The 22174-nt window shown below is 42.2% G+C and overlaps 1 protein-coding gene across 6 annotated transcripts in view; it reads left to right on the top strand.

Annotated features, from left to right (window-relative positions):
- The window catches only part of ABCG2 (ATP binding cassette subfamily G member 2 (Junior blood group)), a 56304-nt gene that overhangs the window by 29343 nt on the left and 4787 nt on the right, over window positions 1-22174 (top strand). For 4 of the 6 annotated variants that reach the window (XM_019488125.2, XM_019488127.1, XM_014600467.2 and 1 more), the window contains 5 exons: window positions 4982-5071; window positions 6499-6623; window positions 9537-9691; window positions 10555-10644; window positions 13378-13478. In XM_019488125.2, the coding sequence (XP_019343670.1) occupies window positions 4982-5071; window positions 6499-6623; window positions 9537-9691; window positions 10555-10644; window positions 13378-13478 (561 nt within the window). The remainder of the gene's footprint in view (window positions 1-4981; window positions 5072-6498; window positions 6624-9536; window positions 9692-10554; window positions 10645-13377; window positions 13479-22174) is intronic. The other 2 variants (XM_019488126.1, XM_019488128.1) reach the window with 2 other exon arrangements.

Here is a 22174-nt window from a genome sequence, read left to right as displayed (position 1 = left end):
CACTACTCTCTGGGTGCGCCCCATCAGCCAATTTTTTACCCATCCAACTGTGTAGGCATCAATGCCGCAGTCACTTAATTTATTGATGAGGATGGGGTGAGAGACAGTGTCAAAGGCCTTCTTAAAGTCTAGAAAGACTACGTCCACAGCGACACCATCATCCAAGGATTTAGTTACTTGGTCATAAAAATCAATCAGTTTGGTCTGGCAGGACCTGCCTTTGATGAACCCATGATGATTGCCCTTGAGCATGATCTCCCCTGCAGGCCCCCCACAGATGTGCTCCTTGATGATTCTCTCCAAGATCTTCCCGAGCACCAAGGTGAGGCTTACAGGCCTAGAGTTACTTGGGTCCTCCTTCCTCCCCTTCGTGAAAATTGGGACCACATTAGCCAGATTCCAATCCCCTGGCACCTGGCCAAATGACCACAAATGCTCATACAGCCGGGCCAAGGGCTCCACGATGACCCGTGCCATCTCCCTCAACACCCTTGGGTGGAGGGCATCTGGACCTGCAAATTTAAAAATGTCTAGCCCTTCCAAACTTCAGTTACATAAGAACTAAAAATTACTTTTATAAACACCCCCTGTATTTACCTGAATCCAAGATGACTTTGAAATTTAAGACAATCCCCCCAATAATTAGATATTATACATAGAAAATTATAAATTTGCTATAATTTCCCATGTGTAGAATGTAATTAGTGGAAGACCATCTTAAATTCACCCCTCACCTGCAAACTACTGTGGCAGGGGATAAGGGGCCAACCCTCTGCCCCTGTACCTCCCCTATGCCACTTGCCCCCTGCCACATGCCCCCCTGCTGCCTGCTCCTCCAAGTCTGTGCTTACCTCCTGCCCCTTGCCCCTGTGCCTGTTTCCCCAACAGCCTCGTCCTCCCTGCAGCCTGCCTCCCCACTCCCTGGATCCCATGCTTACTCAGGGTCTCCTCCACCATGCGATCTCCCCTGTTCTCCCGCTGGTCCTTTGCCCCTACTCCCACCAAATGAGCCATTCCCAGGGCAAGTGGCAAAGGGGCCAAAGCTCCAAGCTTGGGGCTAAAGGTGGAGCTGAGCTATCATCTGCCCCAAGCCAATACTCAAATCCAAGATGAGGCTCCCCCCCATGACAAGTGTGTGGGGGAAACATTCTCATCTTGTATTTGAGTAAATAGTAAATACACACTCACACTATACACAGCTCAGTTGGATTTCAAAGCTTTTGTCTGAACATCACAATGCTAGTGGGATTTAAAATGATAATTAAGAAAGTCCCAATTCTGTTGTCTTTGTCCATGTAAATGGGATTGCTTCCAGTATTTACCTGAATTCAAGATGATTTAAAATTGAAGATGACCTTCCCATTAGATTCTATACATGAAAACATTATAACTGTTACAATTTCCATGTATAGAATCTAAATATTGGAAGGGCATCTTAATTTCATCCCCCCCCACTGCTGTTTTGGGGCAGGCAGGAGTGGGGGGGGGAAATGACGGGGTAGTCAAGTGGCCTGACTCTTGCCCCTTACCCCTTCTGTTCCCTGCCCCCTGATGCCTGCATGGCTCAGTGCCTACCCCACCTGCACAATACCTTCCCTCACCACAGGTCCCTCTATGATTGTGTCCCCTCAATACCTGTCCCCTCCACCTGCCCCTCCCACTTGGCTTATCCTGCTACTTGCTCATCCCCCAGCCACCACTTGCCGTGTCATGGCTCTGGCTCTGGCCCTGCTCCAGCCTGAGGCACAGAGCATATGATCTCTCTGGCCTCTGCTTGGCCAAGCAGCCGTGGTTGTAGTGGTGGCATTCCTGGTCCCAGCCCCACAGCTGGGGTTGGAGCTGCTGCCACCACTGTATAAATGTGTGGGGACCAGAATGATCATGTGCTGTATACCCTGGGCTGGAGCCAGGACAGAGGATAAGTAGCAGAAGCAGGGGAGGGTGACAGACAGAGGAGTAGAGGCTGTGGGGGGTGGGTAATGGTCTGGGTTGCAACTGAAGCTCTGACTCCAACTCCTGGGCCAGGGTGGGTATGTAGGCTTGTTACTGTTTGCTCTTCTCTTTCTATTTTGCTGCTCTTCAGGGCCAGTAAAAAAAAAAAAAAATCAGAGATCATATAACCTAGTAGCTGTTTACACCTGTTCTCCAGCACCATAAGTGACCCTTCAGGGTTCTTATAGTGCTTCTTCCCACCTCTAAATACAGGAGCACATATAGACTCCATCTTTTAGTTCTATCTCCAGATGGTACTAGTAATAAATGGCAAGAACAGGGAGAAAGCCAGGAGAAGATGTGGTAGACAGTGTCTGAGACTTCAGCACCAATGAAGGAGGTGACTGATTCACTTGCTCCTTTAGCTTATTGGTTAAGGGCAAGTAACTCTCAGGAGCATCCAAAACCCAAGACCTCCAGGCTTGGGCCTGCACGTAGGATGCCTGCCATGATTTTGGAAGTATCTGAAGCCCCTGGCTGAAAAGTTGGGGGAAGAAGATACTTGGCTGGTTGTAGTGCCAAATGGATTTGAATAATTGAGTTCTGCTCAATTGTTCAAATCTATTTGGTGCTATCACCAGCAAGTATCCAGCCTGGGGCATGGAGCACATGGGGCATTGATAGGCTGAATTGACAGGATTTGGAACTGATTTGGCTAAGATGACCTGGAACATGAAATAAAAATAAAAAAATACAGAGAGAAAGAAGTAGCCAGCTGGGGGTTAGATGCTCAGGCACCACACCCATAGCTTCAGTGTAAGTTCCTGATGCAGCAAGCCAGCTCCCTTGTTCTCCCCTCCCAAACTGATGCATCCCCTTCCCCTGGCTCATTAATACAGGTATAATTCAAAGCCAGAGGAGCTGTTGATGTTGTTGGCACTAAATGCATCCTCCAAGTCAGTCATCAAAGCCAATGCAAGAGCTTGTAGTTGTCTCCCAGAAGCAAGAGGCACTGTGCTATTAAAAATCAGGGAGGGAAAACTGACCTTGTCCCCTTTGCCCTCCTTAGGTCCTGACACCCATGTCATAGCTGGAACACACAGACCTGCTCTGGAGCTCTGGCAAGGCCAGGGTAATCCTTCGTTGTGAGCTCTGAGCACAGCTTTGGCAGCTTCTCTGCAACTGTCCTGCAGGCCTGTCTTTAGCTGATTTTCATAGCAGAGCATTTCCCACACCTTTGAGAACTCGAGACATTCCTATGCCTTCATGGGCAGTCAGTAAGGCTGAAGGAAAGGTGCCAAGACCTCCGTTGGGGATAATGGGAGCAGAGGCAGGGTGGAGGTCCCCTCACCTGTTGGCACTGGATCTAGTCCCAGAGTCCCCAGTTGTTGACGCTGGACCTGGTCCCAGTGGAGTCACCAATTGTTGGCACTGGATTTATGACCCAGTCCTGACACATTGTTCCAGGCGGACCCAAACCATCAGACTGACCATGACTTCTTCCATTTGATAATAAGCAAATGTTATTGATACAGTGTGATAGGAAATAAGAATAATGTAAGCAAAGCAAGCAAGATGATTACAGAATACAATACCAATTATTTTCAAGTCCCAGGGTGTTCTCAAGTAGAGCAGTGCATCCAGCCAGAGTCAGAGCTGCAGCAGCTGCCTGCTTCCCAGCTTGTACTCAAATTCAGGACAGGGGCTTCTTTCCCCCATATTGAATGAGGGGGAAAGAACTCATTTTGGATTCGAGTAAATATGGTATTTTGGGGATATTCAAATTTTTAAGGGCTATGTTGCAGAACCCAGTATTTTTTTTACTCTGTAAAATCATTCTAAACCAGCAATTCTCAACTGGGGCCCTTTTAAGAGTACCATGCAACTGTTAGGTTCACATCACCTGCATAGGATTCACAAAATAAACCCAGAGATTTCAAATAGGAATCAGTAGTGTCGAACAGCACTTTAACTTGTGGTTTTTCCAGAGTTCTTTGCAACAGAATAACTGCCCTTTTATTTGTCTTTAGTCAAGAAATGAGTGAAAGCTAAGAGCTGGCATTTTCCAATGGTGCCTTGAGTCTAAAAAGGTTGAGAACCGCTGTTCTAAATTGTATGGGCTCAGGATGAGAAAACTGAAAAAATATGTGAATGATTTCACTTTCATTGAGTCTTTTCCTCAGTAAGTCACTGAACTCTTGAAAATCTCATCCTGGGTGCTTAGCTACAAATGCTGTGCTGAGGGGTGAGAGATCACTTCCTGCCAGTGGCAATCTTCCTGCATCTGCTTCACAGATTCTGATCTTGTCCTTTAGATTTTGGCAGGGATTAAGAGCATGGCAAAACAGGTTTTGTGCTGTTCTTTAGGCTGCTGCTGAAAAATAAGCCCCCACACTCATTTTGCCCCCCATACTCCAAATCTAGAAATGGAGCAGTGAAGATTCACCAGGTACATCTCTTGCTGCTACTCTCAAGATCTCTGCCCCAGAGCCTCTTCACTGCCTCAGTTCCTGGTTTGGAATATATGGAGCAGAAGGTGGTAGGTAGCCCATATTTTTTGGCAGCAGTGTCAAGGGAGAGCCAGAGTAGGCATACTATTGGTGTTGTAGTCAAGTAACACAGTCAATGCCTGAGAGGGGAACACATGCTATTTCTTTTGTCTATCTGCATTCATAGAGGGCATCAAGGGTTTTTTAACTTTGACTAGGGCCCCATTGGTTTAGGCTCTTTACAAACACATAATAGAAAGGCATGCCCTGCACTAAGGAGCTTAAAGAACATCCATTACAGTGCAGCAGCGCCAAACAAATGGAGCCGTTGCCTTCCAAGGGAAACAACCTGCATCCCTCCTTAGCCAGAACATAATCAAGCACAAAGACAAAATCAAGACCCTTTTTGCTATTTCCTGTACAGTTAACTTATTACTTCTTTATTCCATTCTCATGTAGTAATACCACGATACATATTCCCCTGACAATTCTTTTCCCTGCCTTTTTAGCTTAAAAATGTGCACAGCTTCTTTTTTAACTTTTGCTTGTTCTCTCCACAGAGTTGGCGCTTTGTTCTTTTTAACCACCAATCAGTGTATGAACAGCATTACTACTATTGAGCTTTTTGTCACAGAAAAAAAGATATTTATGTAGGTAAAATATTGTGTTATGGAAAACATTGCCTATTGTTTTGTTGTATCAATTTACCAGTCAGTCTTTTGTCTTAATCTGCCAATTATCTTCAGGGCATACCAATGAAAGTACTATTGAAGATCAAGATTTAGCCCTAAGATAAAGATGTGAACTGTTTCAGTTATAATTAAAATACTGACATTGTTAATATCACTGCTAATATTTTTTTAAAGCAGAAATCACATCTAGTCTGGAGTTGGAGGAAGAGATTAAATAGATTATTGCTACTGACCCCCTACCCCTTTACTAGTGCCTGGTTAATTAAATTGCAATAAAATTATAGCTCCAAAAATCATAGTTTGGTTCTAGGTAATGTGTCTGTAGTATAAATGACCAAAATTCTTTTGCCAGGTAGTATACAGTAATAAAACATCACATATGTTATATATTGCTAACAATCAAACGATTTTTTTAAAACCCCAAAATCAAAACTAAGGGATGAAAATCTATAGAATCAGCATGCAGACTACTTTAACACTCATAACTCAACAAAGATATACATTTCTATAACCAAAAAAGAAATCAAAACAACCAAGGCAAAAAAAAAAGCAGTATGGTCAAAGTTCAGGAGGTTATTTGAGCTAAACAAAGAATCAAAAATGACATTGAAATTAGCAGAAAGGATCATAAACTATGACAGATTATATTAAAATTAGTAATCCTAAAAAGAATAGAGAGAAAATAGGTAAAAACATAAAAGCAAGGAGAAATTATGGCAATACATATCAGAATCCAGAAGGTGTGAGAGAATCAGTAAATCCACTAGACTGGTAGGGAGTAAAGGGAACAAATAAGGAAGATAAGATTACTTTCCCATTGGAGGGAAGTTAAGCATTTTTTTGCATGTGTCTTAAAGATAAAGGATAGTTATCTAAAGACTATGAGATCTAAAGTGACTGAGCTTTCTAAAGAGGGAAGTTCTGACATGAATGGATTAACAGAAAAACAGCAAATCATCTGAACCAGATGGTATGAATCCAGCATAATAATAAAATGTCTGCACTACCAGTGTAAATACGTATTCAGTTTCATATGTACCAATGTAAATATGCATATCAGTAGCATAGTTCATGGGTAACAGTTCAAAAGAGTTAAAATACATTGTCATTTTCAACATAGTTCAAGACAGATGATAAAAATTATGCAAGGGGTAGAAAGATTTTGGTATTGTAAATAGCTTGAAAAGACTGAGACTGGTTAGTTCCAAAATAATGAACAGGACAGTCTGGGATTGTCAAAAAATAGTCTATAAGAATTAGAAGTCTAAATCCCACTGACATGCAATGGATGAGGATTGTCTAAGTGTGTCAGTTTTCTCTGAGAATGCTTGATAAATAACATAATTGCTTTAGTATTGATTTATAATCTTTAATATCTGTTCTAGACATGAATATGTCAGTGGGTACTACAGAGTGTCTGCATATTTCTTCTCAAAGATACTGGCTGATCTAATACCAATGAGGACTTTACCAAGCATCATTTTCACCTGCATAAATTATTTCATGATAGGCAAGTATCCTATAAAATAAAACTGCATCAAAAGGAACCATGAACGTTCATTGATTAGCAAGTATTTCAGGCCTCTACAAGTGGTCTCATTTTCACTTCTTCCTGATAAAGCAACAATCCCCTTCTATTTCTGTCTTGTCTCTCCCTTAAGCATAAACATATGAGAATCTATATACTAAGTGAAATAAACAGAATGTTTTCTTAATACTGTTAATACAGATCTTTAGCTAACTTGGCAAGGGGACATGTTTACATTATTTTATGCAAATCTTTCAAACTCTAAATGGATCTTTTCTGATTTATCCAATCCCTACTGACTTGCGAGCAATAGGTTTAAGCGTATTTATGAACATAGCTTTCTATAGGTATTAATTATTACTCTGGTTAAATTAGGCTAGATTTTCTCCTGGAAGCCATGTCAGTTCATACCAGCTGAAGCATAAAAATAAATTAATAATAAACTATATTGTACCATGAGTGTGTGGAGCCTTCAAGATACTAAAGAAGACATCATCTCTCTAATAAAGTGTCTTTAAACCAATCAGATCAAATAAATGGGACTACATATAAAGTATGGAATTAATCACCATGACTGAAAAGAGGAAAGAAATTAGGGAGACATACACCCAAAAGGTAATAAGGAAGTGGGGAGAGAAATGAGGGAAAAGAATTAAATTGCATACACATGGGAATACCATAGAGTGAGTAAATTTTTACAGATTCTTATATTTCAAAGTATAGACCAAGTTGATGAGGAAAGTGTGCAAGTGTAGAAATCAGGGTTTTGAGGAAGTATTTGAAAGAGGAAAGTTAGCGCACATAGAGAGATGACCTTGCTACTCCTTCCCCTCTAGTTGGAATGCTTCTTTAGTTAGCCTTTTTATTGACTTGTATATATAGAATGTATATTCATTTGCCTATTGAGCTCTAAGTATAGTTCAAGGCATATTTTTCTTTAGGTTTTGTTTACTCAACAGATGAGAAAGTTTCATGATTGATTATACTCCTTTCATAATTTCGTAAAATTTGAAAGAAATATTAGTTCATGAAAGTGACTCTTCTGTAAAGCACAGGCCAGTAAATTTTAATCAGATACCTCTGTATTAAGCCCAAAGATCTCAGATAGACTAAAGCATTTCAGTACTCTGGAGAGTAAAACTAATTACCAAAGGCAGACAAAAGGAGGAACCAAAGTGCTACACATGTCCGAAGGCTCTTCAGCAGCAGGAATTAATTGATCAGGGGAGATATACTCAGGTGATCTTAGCAGGTGACAGTGCCCCATGCTATGAAACAGGTTGTGTCAATCTGCAGTGCTGTTCATGGGTTTTGGATTGGACCTGCATTTTGCATGTGGCATGCCCCAGCCCCCGAGCCTGTACACTGCAAGTGGCACTTGCACCAAACCAGCCCCTGCCCAGTGGATCTGGCACAATGCTGGTCAGTAGACCTGATCTGGTCTTCAAACCGGCCATGTGACATTCACCCAGCCTGTGGGTCCTGATGAGTTTGATACCCCTGCTGTAAAAAGAAAAGAAAACCCCCCCCAAGGCTTATATTTGTCTGATACAGAGAACATTCTCTTTCAGACGCCAAGGCCATGTCGACCAACAGTTCTAATACGCTATGGTGCAGTATTATTAGGCTACTGCACAGTAGTGTCACTTAAAAGGCATTCGTCAGTGCTGCTGCACAGAAACTCCAGTTACTAAGCGTTTATTTAGTGCTTGATTATACAAGTACTAAATAAATGCATACTCACCACATGTCTCATGTAGACACACGCTAAATGTAGCAATCAGCAGAATACTAATCATGTAAGCAAGAGACATCACTCATTTCTTCCAACCAGGACCAGATCCAGTAGGTGGATGCAGTTGCACCTGCTTTACAATTCTGGTCCATGCAAAATTTAAAACCTACTGCCACTGAGGGGCAGCAGCACTTCTATTCAGGTAGCAGTGAGGGAGTACATTGACTTCACAGCTCATTATAATCTACCTGATTCCATCTAAACTCTTTATTCTACAGATGTTAATGGCCCTTTCTTCTATTTAATTGTCTTGATATTTACTAATCAAGTTATCCTTCTGCAATTCTCCTGTCTGTTAGCTGCTCCTCATAATCTAGCTTCTATTTCACAGCTCTACAGATTGTTTTTAACTCTAGTTAAAAACAGTAAGTCAGGTGTGGAAATGTTAACTCAGGTGAACATTTACTTAGGTGTGGAAATAACTTTTAGTGAAGTTATTTAGTGAAGTTACTCTCAGGATGCTCAGGAAGATTAGATTTTGTTTTATGAATCTCAAAAAGATGTATTCTATTCTAATGACTACAGAACCCATAAAACATCTTTTTATTATTTGCCTAGTTTGTTGTGGTCTTTTTCTATATATGAAATAGCAAATTAATGAACATTTCAATTAAGTTATATTTGTTTTGCTTTGATCCTACACTGAATAATATAGCCCTAGGCTCCTAGCGTATTAGTAAAGCCTCTAGTTTGGTAACTATAGAATATTGTATTGTGTTATATTTGATGATGTATCACACCATCTATACCCCACTTCTCAAAATCCCTGGTCTGCCCATGGTTCCAACTCAGAATGCTTGTCTGTCACTTTTCAGTGTCTCAGCTCCAATTGTGGCCTCCCCTGATGCTTCAGCAAAAGTCAAAACAAAATGTATCCTGAATACATTTAGCTAAGTGAACAGTGGAGGAAAATTTCTTCCTGACCCTTGCAGGTTACTGGGTGGAGTACTACAGCATGAGGTTTGAGCATAATAATTTCCAGAATATAACTAAAAGCAAACTATCTAGCATAGTAGCTAAAGTCTGTATATAGTACACACCAAAAAGCCCTTGTCCAGGAAAAGGTAGACTGATTTATTTTTCCTCCTCCCATTTTTCAGGTTTCAAGCCAACAGCTCAGGCCTTCTTTACTCTGATGATTACCCTCATACTAGTCGCCTACACGGCCAGTTCTATGGCTCTGGCTATAGCAACAGGACAAAATGTTGTGACTGTTGCTAATCTCCTCATAAATATTTGCTTCGTGTTCATGATTGTGAGTGCCATCAGATTTTAAAAAATTATTTATTTCCTCTATTTTGATTGTAGAATGCACTGCTTGTGATTTTACACCTGTTTATATGTTCTTTGAAATACATCAAGGACCATTTAGAACATTAAGATCTGCATTTTGAACATTAAGAATATTGTCTGCACCTAGATCTGCATTTTAAGGCAGTATATAGTAGATAGTCATGTCCTATAGTAAGTACCTGTAAAGCAGAACAGTTCAGATTGCAGATTTGAACAAAGTAAAGGGGCCGGGATCAGCGAGTCACAGTTTAAATGCTATTTGTCTTGCAAGAGACTAATGTTTCATTGCCAGGATTGGTCTCTGACTCCTTAGGATTTGGAATTTTTGCAGAAGTAGGCGACTTAGACAAAAGTACTTTGCATAGGCCTGGACAATAAAGTTGCTGGAGAAAAGTTAAAGGATCATGCTACCCAGGATTAACATATATTAGGGAGAGGCTAGATCCTTTGTAGAATTTCCGTTACTGCCAGCAAACAAATGAGGTCCCAAGTCACAGTATCTGAGTGTTATTGCTCTTGTTGGAGAGAAGCTGTCCTGCAAACATTCAAAGTAAACTTCTGCCAAAATACAGCCATATTGCCCTTCTCTCAGTGTGTGAGATGGAACAAGTAAATATCCGTACTAGCAAAGCGCAATTTTATTCACATTGATTTTAGGATCAGGTCCAGACTTGGGATTCTAGTCACTGTGCATGACAGGTGATTTATTTAACATTAATGGGAACCTTTTCTGTATACTGAATTGGTGCTATTTAGTCTAAAGTGACTCAAAGATCTGTAAGATTCCCTGTGGCAGACTTTAGGTTATGCCTTTTCTGGTTTTAGATTTTCTCTGGATTACTGGTAAATCTCACAAGTGTTGGACCTTGGCTTTTCTGGCTGCAGTATTTCAGTATCCCTCGATATGGCCTGACAGTAAGTGTTGCATTTTCTGTGCACTACATTAGTAACCTTTTGAGCACTCACCATTAATTTAGAAGAAATACTGTCAAACAATGTATGTTACTGTAGTTTTAATCAATAAATGCAACTTCTGTAGTAAGAGCTTTTTGGTTCTTCACATCCCCAGAACAGTGTGATGTGATTCCCAGTGTGCCAGATAGGACATACAAACCAGTGTACCACAACATGAGAAAAAGCAGTCTTTGATTACATAAAGAACAGTAGAGCTGGGAAAGAGTACTTGATTTACCCCATTTGATCCTTTGCTTGTTACTGAACTATTCTCAAAGTATGTTGTCTAATATAAGCTAAGTGTCTGCTGTGCACTTCTCTCATCTTACCTTTTGACGTGACTTATTTCCACCTATCATGGTACTCAGGATAATTCCTTTTCTTTATAACGATCACTGGTAGCAGTTTTGGGTGCATGTAAGTTAAAGGTAGCATGAGGATATTTAAACAGCTTTTTAGCGCAAGCTATCTAAAAGGAAATAGAAATGTCTAGACAGAGGATGAAGCCATTTTCTTCTCAAGCCTTTCCCTGTCTGTTATTTAGAATAAAAACTCTTTAGACCAGGAACTCCTGACTCTGTGATGGTACAGCCCAAGACAATTCAAATCTCAATAGGGGAATCAAGGCATAAGTGAAATGGATAGAAATAACAAACAGACGGAATCTTTTTAATGAGTATAAGAAATCAACAGTGTACCTGCAATGCTAATTTGAAAGTCATCTCTCAGTTGCTGCTGTAACAGTGGCCTCTAGTGGCTGAACACTGCAGTATTTAGTTATGTCTCAATACCAAAATTCATACTTTAATTTCATTGGTTTTGTGTCCACTAGTAGAAATTCATGCCTCACAAAGTTATGTGCCATTTCAGAGACAATATACTTGGTATACAGTGGATGTGTCTACATGTGACACTACGTCGCTGTCAAAAGCAGTGGAGGAAAATATTATTGGTGGGGGCTGAGCCCCACCTGACCCCCGCCCCTCCCTCCCACAGGGCTGTTGTGGGGCCGGTGCATGCTGGTGCTGTATGCAACGGAGGAGCAGCTGCACACCAAGCAGTACCAAGTGCTGCGGGACAGCAGCGCCATGGTGCTGCTGCTGTCGCCAGCTGCCATAAAAAGTTTGGGGGGACTAAGCCTAGTTAGCCTCAGCCTTCCGCCGCCTATGGTTGCTGTAGCACCATGTTACAGAGACTGTAGCATCCCCGGGGGTCTACATGTGACCAGCATCTCCATTGCTGTAGTTGACGTGCTCCCTGGTGTAGTGTGTCACTATGGCGAAGTAGCTGCTAAAAATAACTGCGCCACACGTGTGGTGCAGTATAGGCTGTTATTGTGCCGTGTTTTAGTACTTCCAAAATAAAGTACAAAATCATGGCACAGTAAGAACTTCTCCATAGCAACACGTGTAGATGCACCTTATGTGTAATAATTAGCACAAACAGGATTTCTGGGCTCCAAAAACTGGGCCAAAAGGTAGAAAAAAATAATAGAATAAATAGCTCAGTTAAAATACGTGAGGGGAATGAACCTGTAGTTTCAAGTTTAGCCCTGAAAAGTTATTTTTATTCTTAATGTTCCAAAAATAGGTTTTCATCATAAAACTCTCTCAGCAGCAAATTGAACAAACTGTGCCTAGCATACTACAGCCAAAACAGCATGAACCTATTTCAGAGTGGAAGTACTGCCATAGTATTTTACAACTGAACATTAGTCTAAACCAGGGGTTCCCAACGTTTGTGTGCCCAAGGGCACATTCAAATTTAAAACAAAAAGCAGATGCCAACATGAATATTAAAGTATTTAGATCGATAAAGATTAAAGTATTTAGATAAATCTGATCAATCCTGTGTGGACATCTGAATAAACCTTGGGGGCGCCATGGCTCCCATGGGCACTACATTGGGAACCGCTGGTCTAAACAGTTTTCAGTGCAGATTTCGCCAACATTATAGATAAAATATTCAGTTCTGGAGACTGGTTTTTTTCAGATTTAGTAATTGTAATAAGCACCATATTTAAAATATAATTTTCCATGTACAAAATCTAACTTTTGGAGGGTATTCTTAAATTTATCCCCTCACCACTGTGGTGAGGAAAGCAGGGGTAGTGGGGCAGGCAGCCAGATCCCCCCCTTACCCCAAGCCTGCCACCTGCCCCTGTGCCTATGCCTGCCCCCCCCAACTTGTTCCCAACCCCCCCTGCTGCCTGCCACCCACTATATGCTCCCCTCTGCTGCTTGTCCCCCCACAGGCTGTAGTGGTGGCCCTGGCCCTAGCCCAGCCTGGCCAGGCAGGAGAAGAGGTGGCAGCTCCAGGCCCAGCCAGGTCAGGGGCAGAGTTTTTTCCTGCTTCCCTTTTCCCCACTATCTTCACTGCTCCCCTGTACTCCTTCTGCTATGTGCCCCCTTCCCTACCGCATGAGTCACCCCAGACCAGGGCAGGTGGCGATTCAGCTCCAGCTTTGGAGCCGGAGCCACAGCAGCCGCCTACCCTGGGCTGGTACTCTAAGACAAGGCTTTCTTCGCCATATTGACTGGGATGAAAAAAACACCCTTGTCTTTGATTTGTGCAAATAGGGTCTTTTTTTAATGTTCTCTTTGATTTATTTAGCACCTGTTAACTAAATAAATCTGTTTGGTTTCTCCCTTGAACAGCTATTGATTTCATTTGTTTGTTATTTTTTATTTTAAGGCTTTGCAAATTAACGAATTTACTGGTCTAAACTTTTGCCACAACAACACAACTGTGGCTGGAGTCAATCTAAGCTGCCTCAGTCGTAGTCCTTTTACAGTGTGAGTATGCATTTATTAGAAATAAGATGCTTGCAAGCATCACAGGCAAGTAAACTAGAAAACTGAATTTGAGATTTTTCTTGCTCTACCCATGGTGCCTCTGCTACGAATGGGTCTGTGATGTTATATCTGAACTACTGGACTCAAGAGCAGTCTGGAATAAAACAGATGCAGATACACTGAGCTTGATTCACTTGCTTGCATTAGATGTTAATTTAAGCATCCATCTGATGTTGTTTGACTCTCCCTCAATGCCCCTTATTATAGAAACAAGCAGAGAGGAGAATGACCTGTTTCACACTTCACAGTCCTGCTTCACAGTCTTTAACATATTCATCACCACAGCATTTGTTTGAAGAAAAGCATTATTCCTAGTTGCAGATAATTGCCCAAGATCATAAGAGATCTGTGGCAGAACAGGTAATTAAACTGTATCTCCTGAGCTGCAGGCTAACAGCCTACTCATTGATCTGCTCACTTCCTTTGCTCTTTCTTTGCTTTTCACTATTAACACTGACAATACACAGTTCAGTTACCAGACCACTTGAGTACAGGGAACAATTTAAAACTTTTTTTTAAAACTAAGAGCTTTACATTCAGAAATGTTCCAGTGTATACCTCACACTATTCCAGAGAAGCTAGAAACCTAACAAAAAAAGCATCTTTAGAAAAGCACATATTGCTATGTATTTTATCTTGAAGTTTCTCAAAAGAAAAACATTTTCCTCTCCTTTTGCTTCTTTCTGATATAGATAATTTTTCTATGGGTTTCTTTTCTGAATAATTTAGTTTAACTTTAGGATTATCATAGTTTGTCTTTTCTGTTTTGCTGGAAGTCTCCTCTAGAAGACAAGAAAGATGGATTAGCTTCTTAAACAAGCAAGCAATATGTCTTTGTCATGCATAACTTCAACAAAAGCCAACAAATCATGCAATTTTAAAACAGGATAAGATATGAATTTTTAACTTCTATTAGAATCACGCTTAAAAATTAACTTTACAGGTCTTTGATAGAACAACAAAAATAAGAAAAGATGACAACTTTTCTTTTGCAGATCATGTTTAACTAAAATAAATTAGCAGAACAATAGATACTGTTGCAACTTTGAATTAATTTAATGAATCAGTGCACATCAGTCTTCATTTTCCAGTCTGCAAAACTATTTAAGGATTCATTTTAGATAGTTTAAAACGTACACACTTTTCTTCACCTATTTCAAGCTATTGTCGTGGAAACACACACAGCATACTTTTGGGTCAGGTCAGCAGAAGCTTTTATTCAAAAGAAACTACAGCTGTAGGGGGGATTCCAAAGTGACATGGATTTCCCAAGCACTTGGAAGGGGTCCCCCCCCCAAGAGCAAAATCAGGAAGCTTATATACTTTTTAACAGTTGCTTACAACTCACGTGATCATATAGTGAAATTAGCATGAAAAGCGGCTATAATATTATTTCATTATTTCTCTGCTGTAATCAGGATGGGAACTAATGGGGGAGGTGAGGTTAGTTCACAAACCTCCTTCTTGCACCTGGAAATTAGATTTGTACATACTTTTTTGCTATTTTCAAGGCTGCGGTGAGCGAAGCAGTTGCAGAGGAGTTACAAAGAACAAACACTTGCCCTTATCTGTTCTCCTATACAGAGCCAGCAATTCTCCACAAAGCGGTTATGTCATCTTATAACTAAAATAATCAAAGTTTAAGGCATATATTTTTTCTGATTCCACAGTCCCCCCCTGTGAGACTATTTAGTCTCACTTTAGCCTTAAACTTCCATTCTCATGAGCCCCTCTATTTCATCATGCAGCCTTTTATGTTTTATTTCAATCTGCTCACACTTTTGTAACACCGTTATTCTAGACTCTGCTGTGGGTTTTCTTGCCTTGCTAAAGCTTCTCTTGCTGGCTTTCACGCAGCAGAGGATCAGTTGCACTAAGACATAAAACATTATCAGAACTATCAAGACAAACAATATTCCATACAGGATTTTCTTGCCAAGGGCCCCAAAATCTGGGAGCCAGGAGGTTAGCCAAGACCACATTTCTTCTAGACCCCAGTCAGTATTTTCTGAGGCCACTTGATGTAGGACCCTTAACTGATTTCGGATTTTGCGAATGTCAGTTTCGATTCGCATGTCCTGATTGACATAGACACAACAGGTGGAGTTTACTAAGGCACATACTCCTCCCTGGGATACCAATAGGTAATCTAGGGCTATGCGGTGTTGTATAGTTACTTGTGAGATCTGGGAGATCTCTTCTTGCAGAGCCTGAATTGCATCCGCAGTGGCATTTCCCATAGCTTCCATTGTGGCTGAAATGTTAATTATGGCTAGTTCCAATTCTCTTATTCCAAGCCACGGTATGAAGGTTTTCATAAATTGATGGAACCCTGTGTTTCTGGTAGCTAAGGGGTTAACCGCCCTTTCCATGTAATGGTTGAAATTTTTTATTTGTTTGAGATATATCGCACTATGCATTTTGAAACCAGGGATAACACGTCCAAGAGTGCATGCCCCCACCCAATTCCAGGGCAAGATTTTATGAGCCCTGTTTCCGCAGAGCCAGTAAAGGCCTGGGGCAGAAAGGGTACTCAAATCTCGACAGGTGTTGTGCCATATCCGGCACTTTCGATTGATATGCATCGTATAGGACGGACCACGTTCAGCTGCTATCCTGCTGGACCGAGATATATTATAAGAAGTAAAATTGGAGTCAATGTAAAATTCCGATCTGTTTGCAATGAGAGCAACAGGAGGTTTCTTAGAAAAGTTGTAGACCATGAATTCTGTACAATTGAGAGAGGGTACGTTACCCAACAGGATTCCACTGGTGCTACTAGGGCTATAATCTAGAGTAGTTAGGCAATGAGGGTAGTGTCCTACAGGTGTGGCTTTATTATAAGCTCCGGTGTTGTTGGATCTGTAACAGAAAGGCGCCTCTACTCTTGGGGCGATTATCCAGTTAGCAGGGGTGGCCCTCCATTCTTTAGGAGCGGACCGATGGGCAGCTAACGAGTAGTGTCTAACGAAGCCGCCGTTTATTGTTCCCCATTGCTGGAGGGATATTGGTACTCCGATCATTGGGATTCCTTGGTGTAGGTGCGCTGGGCTGTGAGAGCATATCCAGCAGTCACTTTTATTTCCAGCTTGAGCCACCATACGGGAGATCTGTAAGTACAAATTTTTCTCCCACCCCCCTTGGGTGATACTGAGATACCCAAGTGTGATATATAAGGATATCAGTGCCATTTTTAGATACAGGAGGGACAAAGAATCTTAACAACAAACATAACCAGCACCAGTAAGAAAAAGAACACTACCAGCCAAACCCAGGATGGAAGCCAAAGTCTTTCTTCGTCCTCTGGGCTCAGGTTACCTAAAGGACTGATAATGTCGGCTCTTGGTCTTGATCGAGGTGGTGATCTTCCGAATGGGAGCATTCACTTTCTTCGAGGCCGAAGATTATATCTTTGTTTTTTAACTGATGAATCCGGCTGGGCTGAGGTGTTGGGTTCAGGGGAGAGGTTACTAGCACTCGCACCCTGATGCTCCTCACTTGCCTGAGTGAGGTCCTGAGGGTCTTTGTCCTTGGCCTCAGGGAAAGATCCCAACCTTGGTTGGAATACAGCTGCTTTGGGGTCCAATGGAGGTGATACCTTCTTGCAGTGCGAGGCGTGAGTTCACGTTTGGTGACCTTGGCAACGAACAGCAGAATTAGTGGTCAGAAGTACCTGGAAAGGTCCTTTCCATCTGGGTTGAAGTGCGTTTTTCCGTTGATAGACCTTTACGTAGATCCAATCCCCTGGTTCGAGGTTGTGACAGGGAACATCCGGTGGTTGAGGTAAGGCTTCTTGGACCTGTGAATGAACAGACCTGGCATACTTCATTAATGCCTTGCAATAATTTAGTACAGTTTCATCAGTTAATTGTAGGTCTGTTTGGTGAGGGGCAACAGGTGGTGTAGCTGGCATCCTCATGGGTCGTGCCATGAGTATTTCATAAGGGGTTAGGCCATGTTTTCTGTTAACAGTGTTTTTAATGTGCATAAGAGCAATGGGCAGCGCATCAGGCCATTTGAGGCCTGTTTCAGCACAAATCTTCAAAATGCGCGTTTTTAAATCAGAGTTTTTACGTTCTACAGCACCACTTGATTGTGGATGATAACTACAGTGTAGGTGTTGCTGTATGTTGAGTGCTTGGCAGATGTTTTTTACTATCTGTCCTGTGAAATGGGTGCCGCGGTCACTATCTATTGTGAGGGGCAATCCAAATCTAGGGATGAATTCTTTGAGCAATTTCTTTGCTACAGTGATGGAATCAGCATGTACGCATGGGTAGGCTTCCACCCATCCAGAGAACACATCAGTAATAACAAGAATGTACTCATAAGAACAGCACTTAGGTAGCTGCACAAAATCAATTTGCAGATTTACAAACGGTCCCCATGGAGGGGGATGGGCTGCGGGTGTCGTTTTTATCCGTTGCCCAATGTTGTGAGCTAAGCAAATTGGACAGGAGCTACAGTACTGTTGTGCCATGGAAGGAAAATTTGGGGCAAACCAATTTCTTTGTACTTTAGCAATCATTCCTCCTTTGCTCGTATGGGCCACAGAGTGGGTTAAACGAGCAAGATGTGGCAAAAGCTCTCTAGGCGCCACCAGGCGGCCATCCGGGGAGCGCCAGAGAGAGTCGAGGTGTAGTGAACATCTTGTATGCAGCCAGTCATTTATTTTTTAGGGGGCGGGGGGGCCTGATTTTGAAGAAGGGCCAAACTTGAAAGGCTAGCCAAAGGAGACTGGTCTGCTGAAATACAAACAAAAACAGAGTTAGGAGCCTGTGGGCCAGAAAGGGCCACATTTTTGGCAGAACGGTCTGCCAGATCATTTTTTCGTGAGACATCATCAAAGGGTTTCTCATGAGCTTTATATTTAACAATAGCAATAGCAAGAGGCCATTGAACAGCTTTTAAGATCGCTTTTATATAACAACTATGACTAATTTGGGTCCCTGATGAAGTGAGGAACCCTCTTTGTTTTTAGATTTGTCCAAAATCATGAACAACACCAAAAGCATACATAGAGTCAGTATAAATGGTTGTGGTTTGATTTTTTGTAAGAATGTAAGCACGTGTTAAAGCAGTGAGTTCAGCAACTTGAGCAGAAGGAGCTTGGGGTAAAGAATAGGCTTTTAAAACAGCATATTGAGTGCATACTGTATATTCCGCAACTAATTTGTCTGCATCATTTTTAAGACAGGAACCATCAACAAACAAAACAAGGTCAGAGTTCGGGATAGGAATGTCCTTGAGGTCAGTTCAAGGGGTTAACAATTGGGTTGTGATAGACAGACAATCATGAGGCTCACCATCAGAGGCAATAGGCAGAAGTGACGCAGGATTTAGAATTGAACAGCGATTTAAGGTTATATTTGTAGCTGACAGTAGAAGTTTTTTATATTTAGTAAGACGGGAATTGGAAATGTGCTGAGTTTTGCCCTTGAGGAGAAGGGCCATCACAGCACGTGGAACTGCAACGGTTAAAGAGTGTCCCAAAACTAGAGAATCTGCCTTTTTAACCAACAAGGCAGCAGCTGTAACTGAACGGAGGGAAGAAGGAAGTCCCGCAGCTACGGGATCAAGGGCAGAGCTGTAATATGCAATTGGGCGATGCTTTTTACCATGCAGCTGAGTGAGTACTCCTAAAGCGATTTTTTTCCGTTTATGACAAAACAAGGTAAAGGGTTTCTTATAATTAGGAAGTCCAAGAGCGGGAGCAAGAGTGAGGGCTGGCTTAAGGGCCACAAATGCTTGTTCGGCTTTAGGAGTCCAAGGGAGGGGTTCCAGGGTGGTATCATGAGTGAATGCTTGTAAGGGTTTTGTAAAAGCAGCATAACCCAGGATCCACTGTCTACAATAACCCATTGCACCTAAGAATCCCCTCATCTGTTTTTTAGTCATAGGTTTGGGAATGTTGAGGATAGCTTTAACTCTATTAGGGGAAAGGTGTCGTTTTCCTGCTGAGATACCATGCCCTAAATAATGTACCTTAGACTTGTAGAGCTGCAATTTAGATTTTGAGGCCTTGTGGCCTTTCTGAGCTAAAGCTGTGAGGAGTGTCAAAGTATCTTGTTTACAGGCCTCCAAAGTGGGTGAGGCTAACAATAGATCATCAACATATTGAACAAGGGTGGACCCCCCTTTGAACATGATAGGATCTAAATCCTTTTTTAGGATCTGGGAAAACAGAGTTGGGGACTCTGTATATCCCTGAGGGAGTCTTGTCCAGGTATATTGAAATCCCTGATAAGTAAATGTAAACAGATACTGACTATCCTTATGAACGGGGATAGAGAAAAAAGCAGAACAAAGGTCCACTATTGTGAAATATGTAGCATCTGAAGGGATATAGGAAAGAATAATGGCAGGGTTAGGGACCACGGGGAAAGCGGGTAAAACAGCGGCATTTACAGCTTGAAGATCTTGCACAAAGCGATACGTATCTTTATCAGGTTTTTTGACAGGTAGGATAGGTGTGTTGCAAGGGGAGCGTATTGGGAAAATAATCCCTTGCTCAAGGAGCGAGGAAACGACAGGCTTGATCCCTTCCTCAGCTTCCTTTGAGATGGGGTACTGTGGGACACGAGGAAGTGGCTTGGCAGGGTTCAAGATGATACGCACTGGTTCAGCACTCAGCATGTGCCCCACTTCATTCGCATGGGTGGACCACAGCCGTGGAGGTACTCGTGCCAACAGTTCCTGTTGCAAGTAGGAAGTGTCAGGATCAGAGTACTCCTGGGTTAGCAAAGCCACAAGCTCGGTTTCCCTATGTTCCGGTATCTCAAGGTAAATACCATCTGGGCTACAATAAATCATGCATCCCAGTTTATATAGCAAATCCTTATCAAGAAGGTTGACAGGTGCACAGGGGCTAAGAAGAAAGGCATGATTTTCAGACAAAGGGCCAATAGAGATGGAGACAGGTTCAGAGACGGGATGTGGGATAGGTTGTCCGCCTATACCGACAGCATTTATAGTTTTAGGAGAATAAGGTAGAAAAGGAAACTCAGCAGCCTTTAGTATGGAGCGGGACGCTCCGGTGTCAACAAGACAGGAGACAGGTTTATCAGAAATAAGGCATTTAACAAACGGACCAGATTGGTCAGTAGCAAGCAAAGGAGCGATGATGTCACTGTCCCTCAGGCTGTCCTATTCAACACTGGGAAAATTGACAGGAAGTGGAGGTGGGGGCTGGGGTCTGGGTCCTTGGCCAGGGCGGTTGGGGCATTCTGATTTCCAATGTCCTTCTTGCTTGCAATAATGACATTGGTTCCCATAGCCTAGGTTTTGTGGGCTCAAGGATCTATCTCTTCCCCTGAATCTACCCGGGCCTCCCCTTCCCCGTCCTCGTCCCCTTCCTCTACCTGGACCCTGCAACTGAGAAATCTGTAAGGCCATTAACTTAAACTCGGCATTGTCTTTAGACCGTTCCAATTTGTTATGAAAATGGTTAGCCGCAGCAAGGACTTCAGTCAAATCTTTAGTTTCCCAGCCAATAATTACTGTTTGAATTTTCTCAGCAATTTTAGGGATAAATGCTGCCACTATTGCTTGTTTAGCATTTCCGACTGGGTTATCCATTCCTGAGTATCGTTTAAATGCCTGTTTGAGGCGTTCTAAATAGTCACTGGGGTGTTCATTTTTGTTTTGTTTACAGGTATTTATTTTGGTCCAGTCTGCCTTTTTTGGGCAAATTGTGAGAACTGCCTGAACCAAAGCATTTCTCTTGTTAATAAAGTCTTGGCCAATCCCTGGGTTTTGATCTGGCCAAGTACAGGCAGTGTACAGACACAGCATAGTTTCCTTGGGCAAAATGGATCTCATGAGCTGATTAATGTCAGCCCATGTTGGATTATAACAATTTATAACAGTCTGCAATTCTTCCTGAAATTTTTCTGGGTCTTCCCTGATTTTTGGGAACTTTTGAGTTAAATTGTAGAGATCACCTGGAGTCCAGGGTGCATGCACAGTTACTATATTTTGTCCATCGGTGCCAATGCCTGGCATTTGTCTTAGGGGGTAAACTTGTGCAGTTCGGGATCTCAGATTGATGGGAGATCTTTCCATGCCTATTCCCATTCTTCTAAATACACCTGTGGTGGGTTGTGACCCAGGAGTAAATTGCCACACTGGTGATGATTGAGTGGCAGATATGGTGGATGAGTCCAGACTATTAAGCTCCGTGGATGGATTTACTGAAGGAGCTTCAGCTAATGGGTCACTAGCCTGGGCTGCAGCCTGATGTTGAACCGGTTGTTGCTGATGTGGGAGTCCCAGGAGAGCAGGGTTCGAACAAAGGTCAAGGATATCCTCTGCTGGCTCCGGTGGTGGGGGCGCCCCGGGCAATGCTGGACACATCGGAGCGGTGGCCAGCATGTAATTTGGGGGAGCAGCCAGTTTCTCCCGAACAGCTTTTAACTGCTGCTTTTATTTTTCGTGAGAGTCTTTTAGGCTCCTAGTTTGAGATTCTGTCCGCCTTTTGGACATTTTATCGTATCAAAAAAGAACGCGTCCCACTGGTTTTGTGGTGTTTTGGATCCACGGGACTCTAAAGCCCCTCTTAAGTACACTATTTTATCCTGATCAAATGTTCCTTCCTGTGGAAAATGCTTCACAGGATCATCCTTAGTATACCAGTT

This window comes from Alligator mississippiensis, chromosome 2 (genome assembly GCF_030867095.1).
Source record: "Alligator mississippiensis isolate rAllMis1 chromosome 2, rAllMis1, whole genome shotgun sequence".
In the NCBI taxonomy this organism is placed as follows: Eukaryota; Metazoa; Chordata; order Crocodylia; family Alligatoridae; genus Alligator; species Alligator mississippiensis.
Note: the sequence above shows the minus strand (reverse complement) of the source record. Positions and strands in the feature narration are given on the sequence as shown.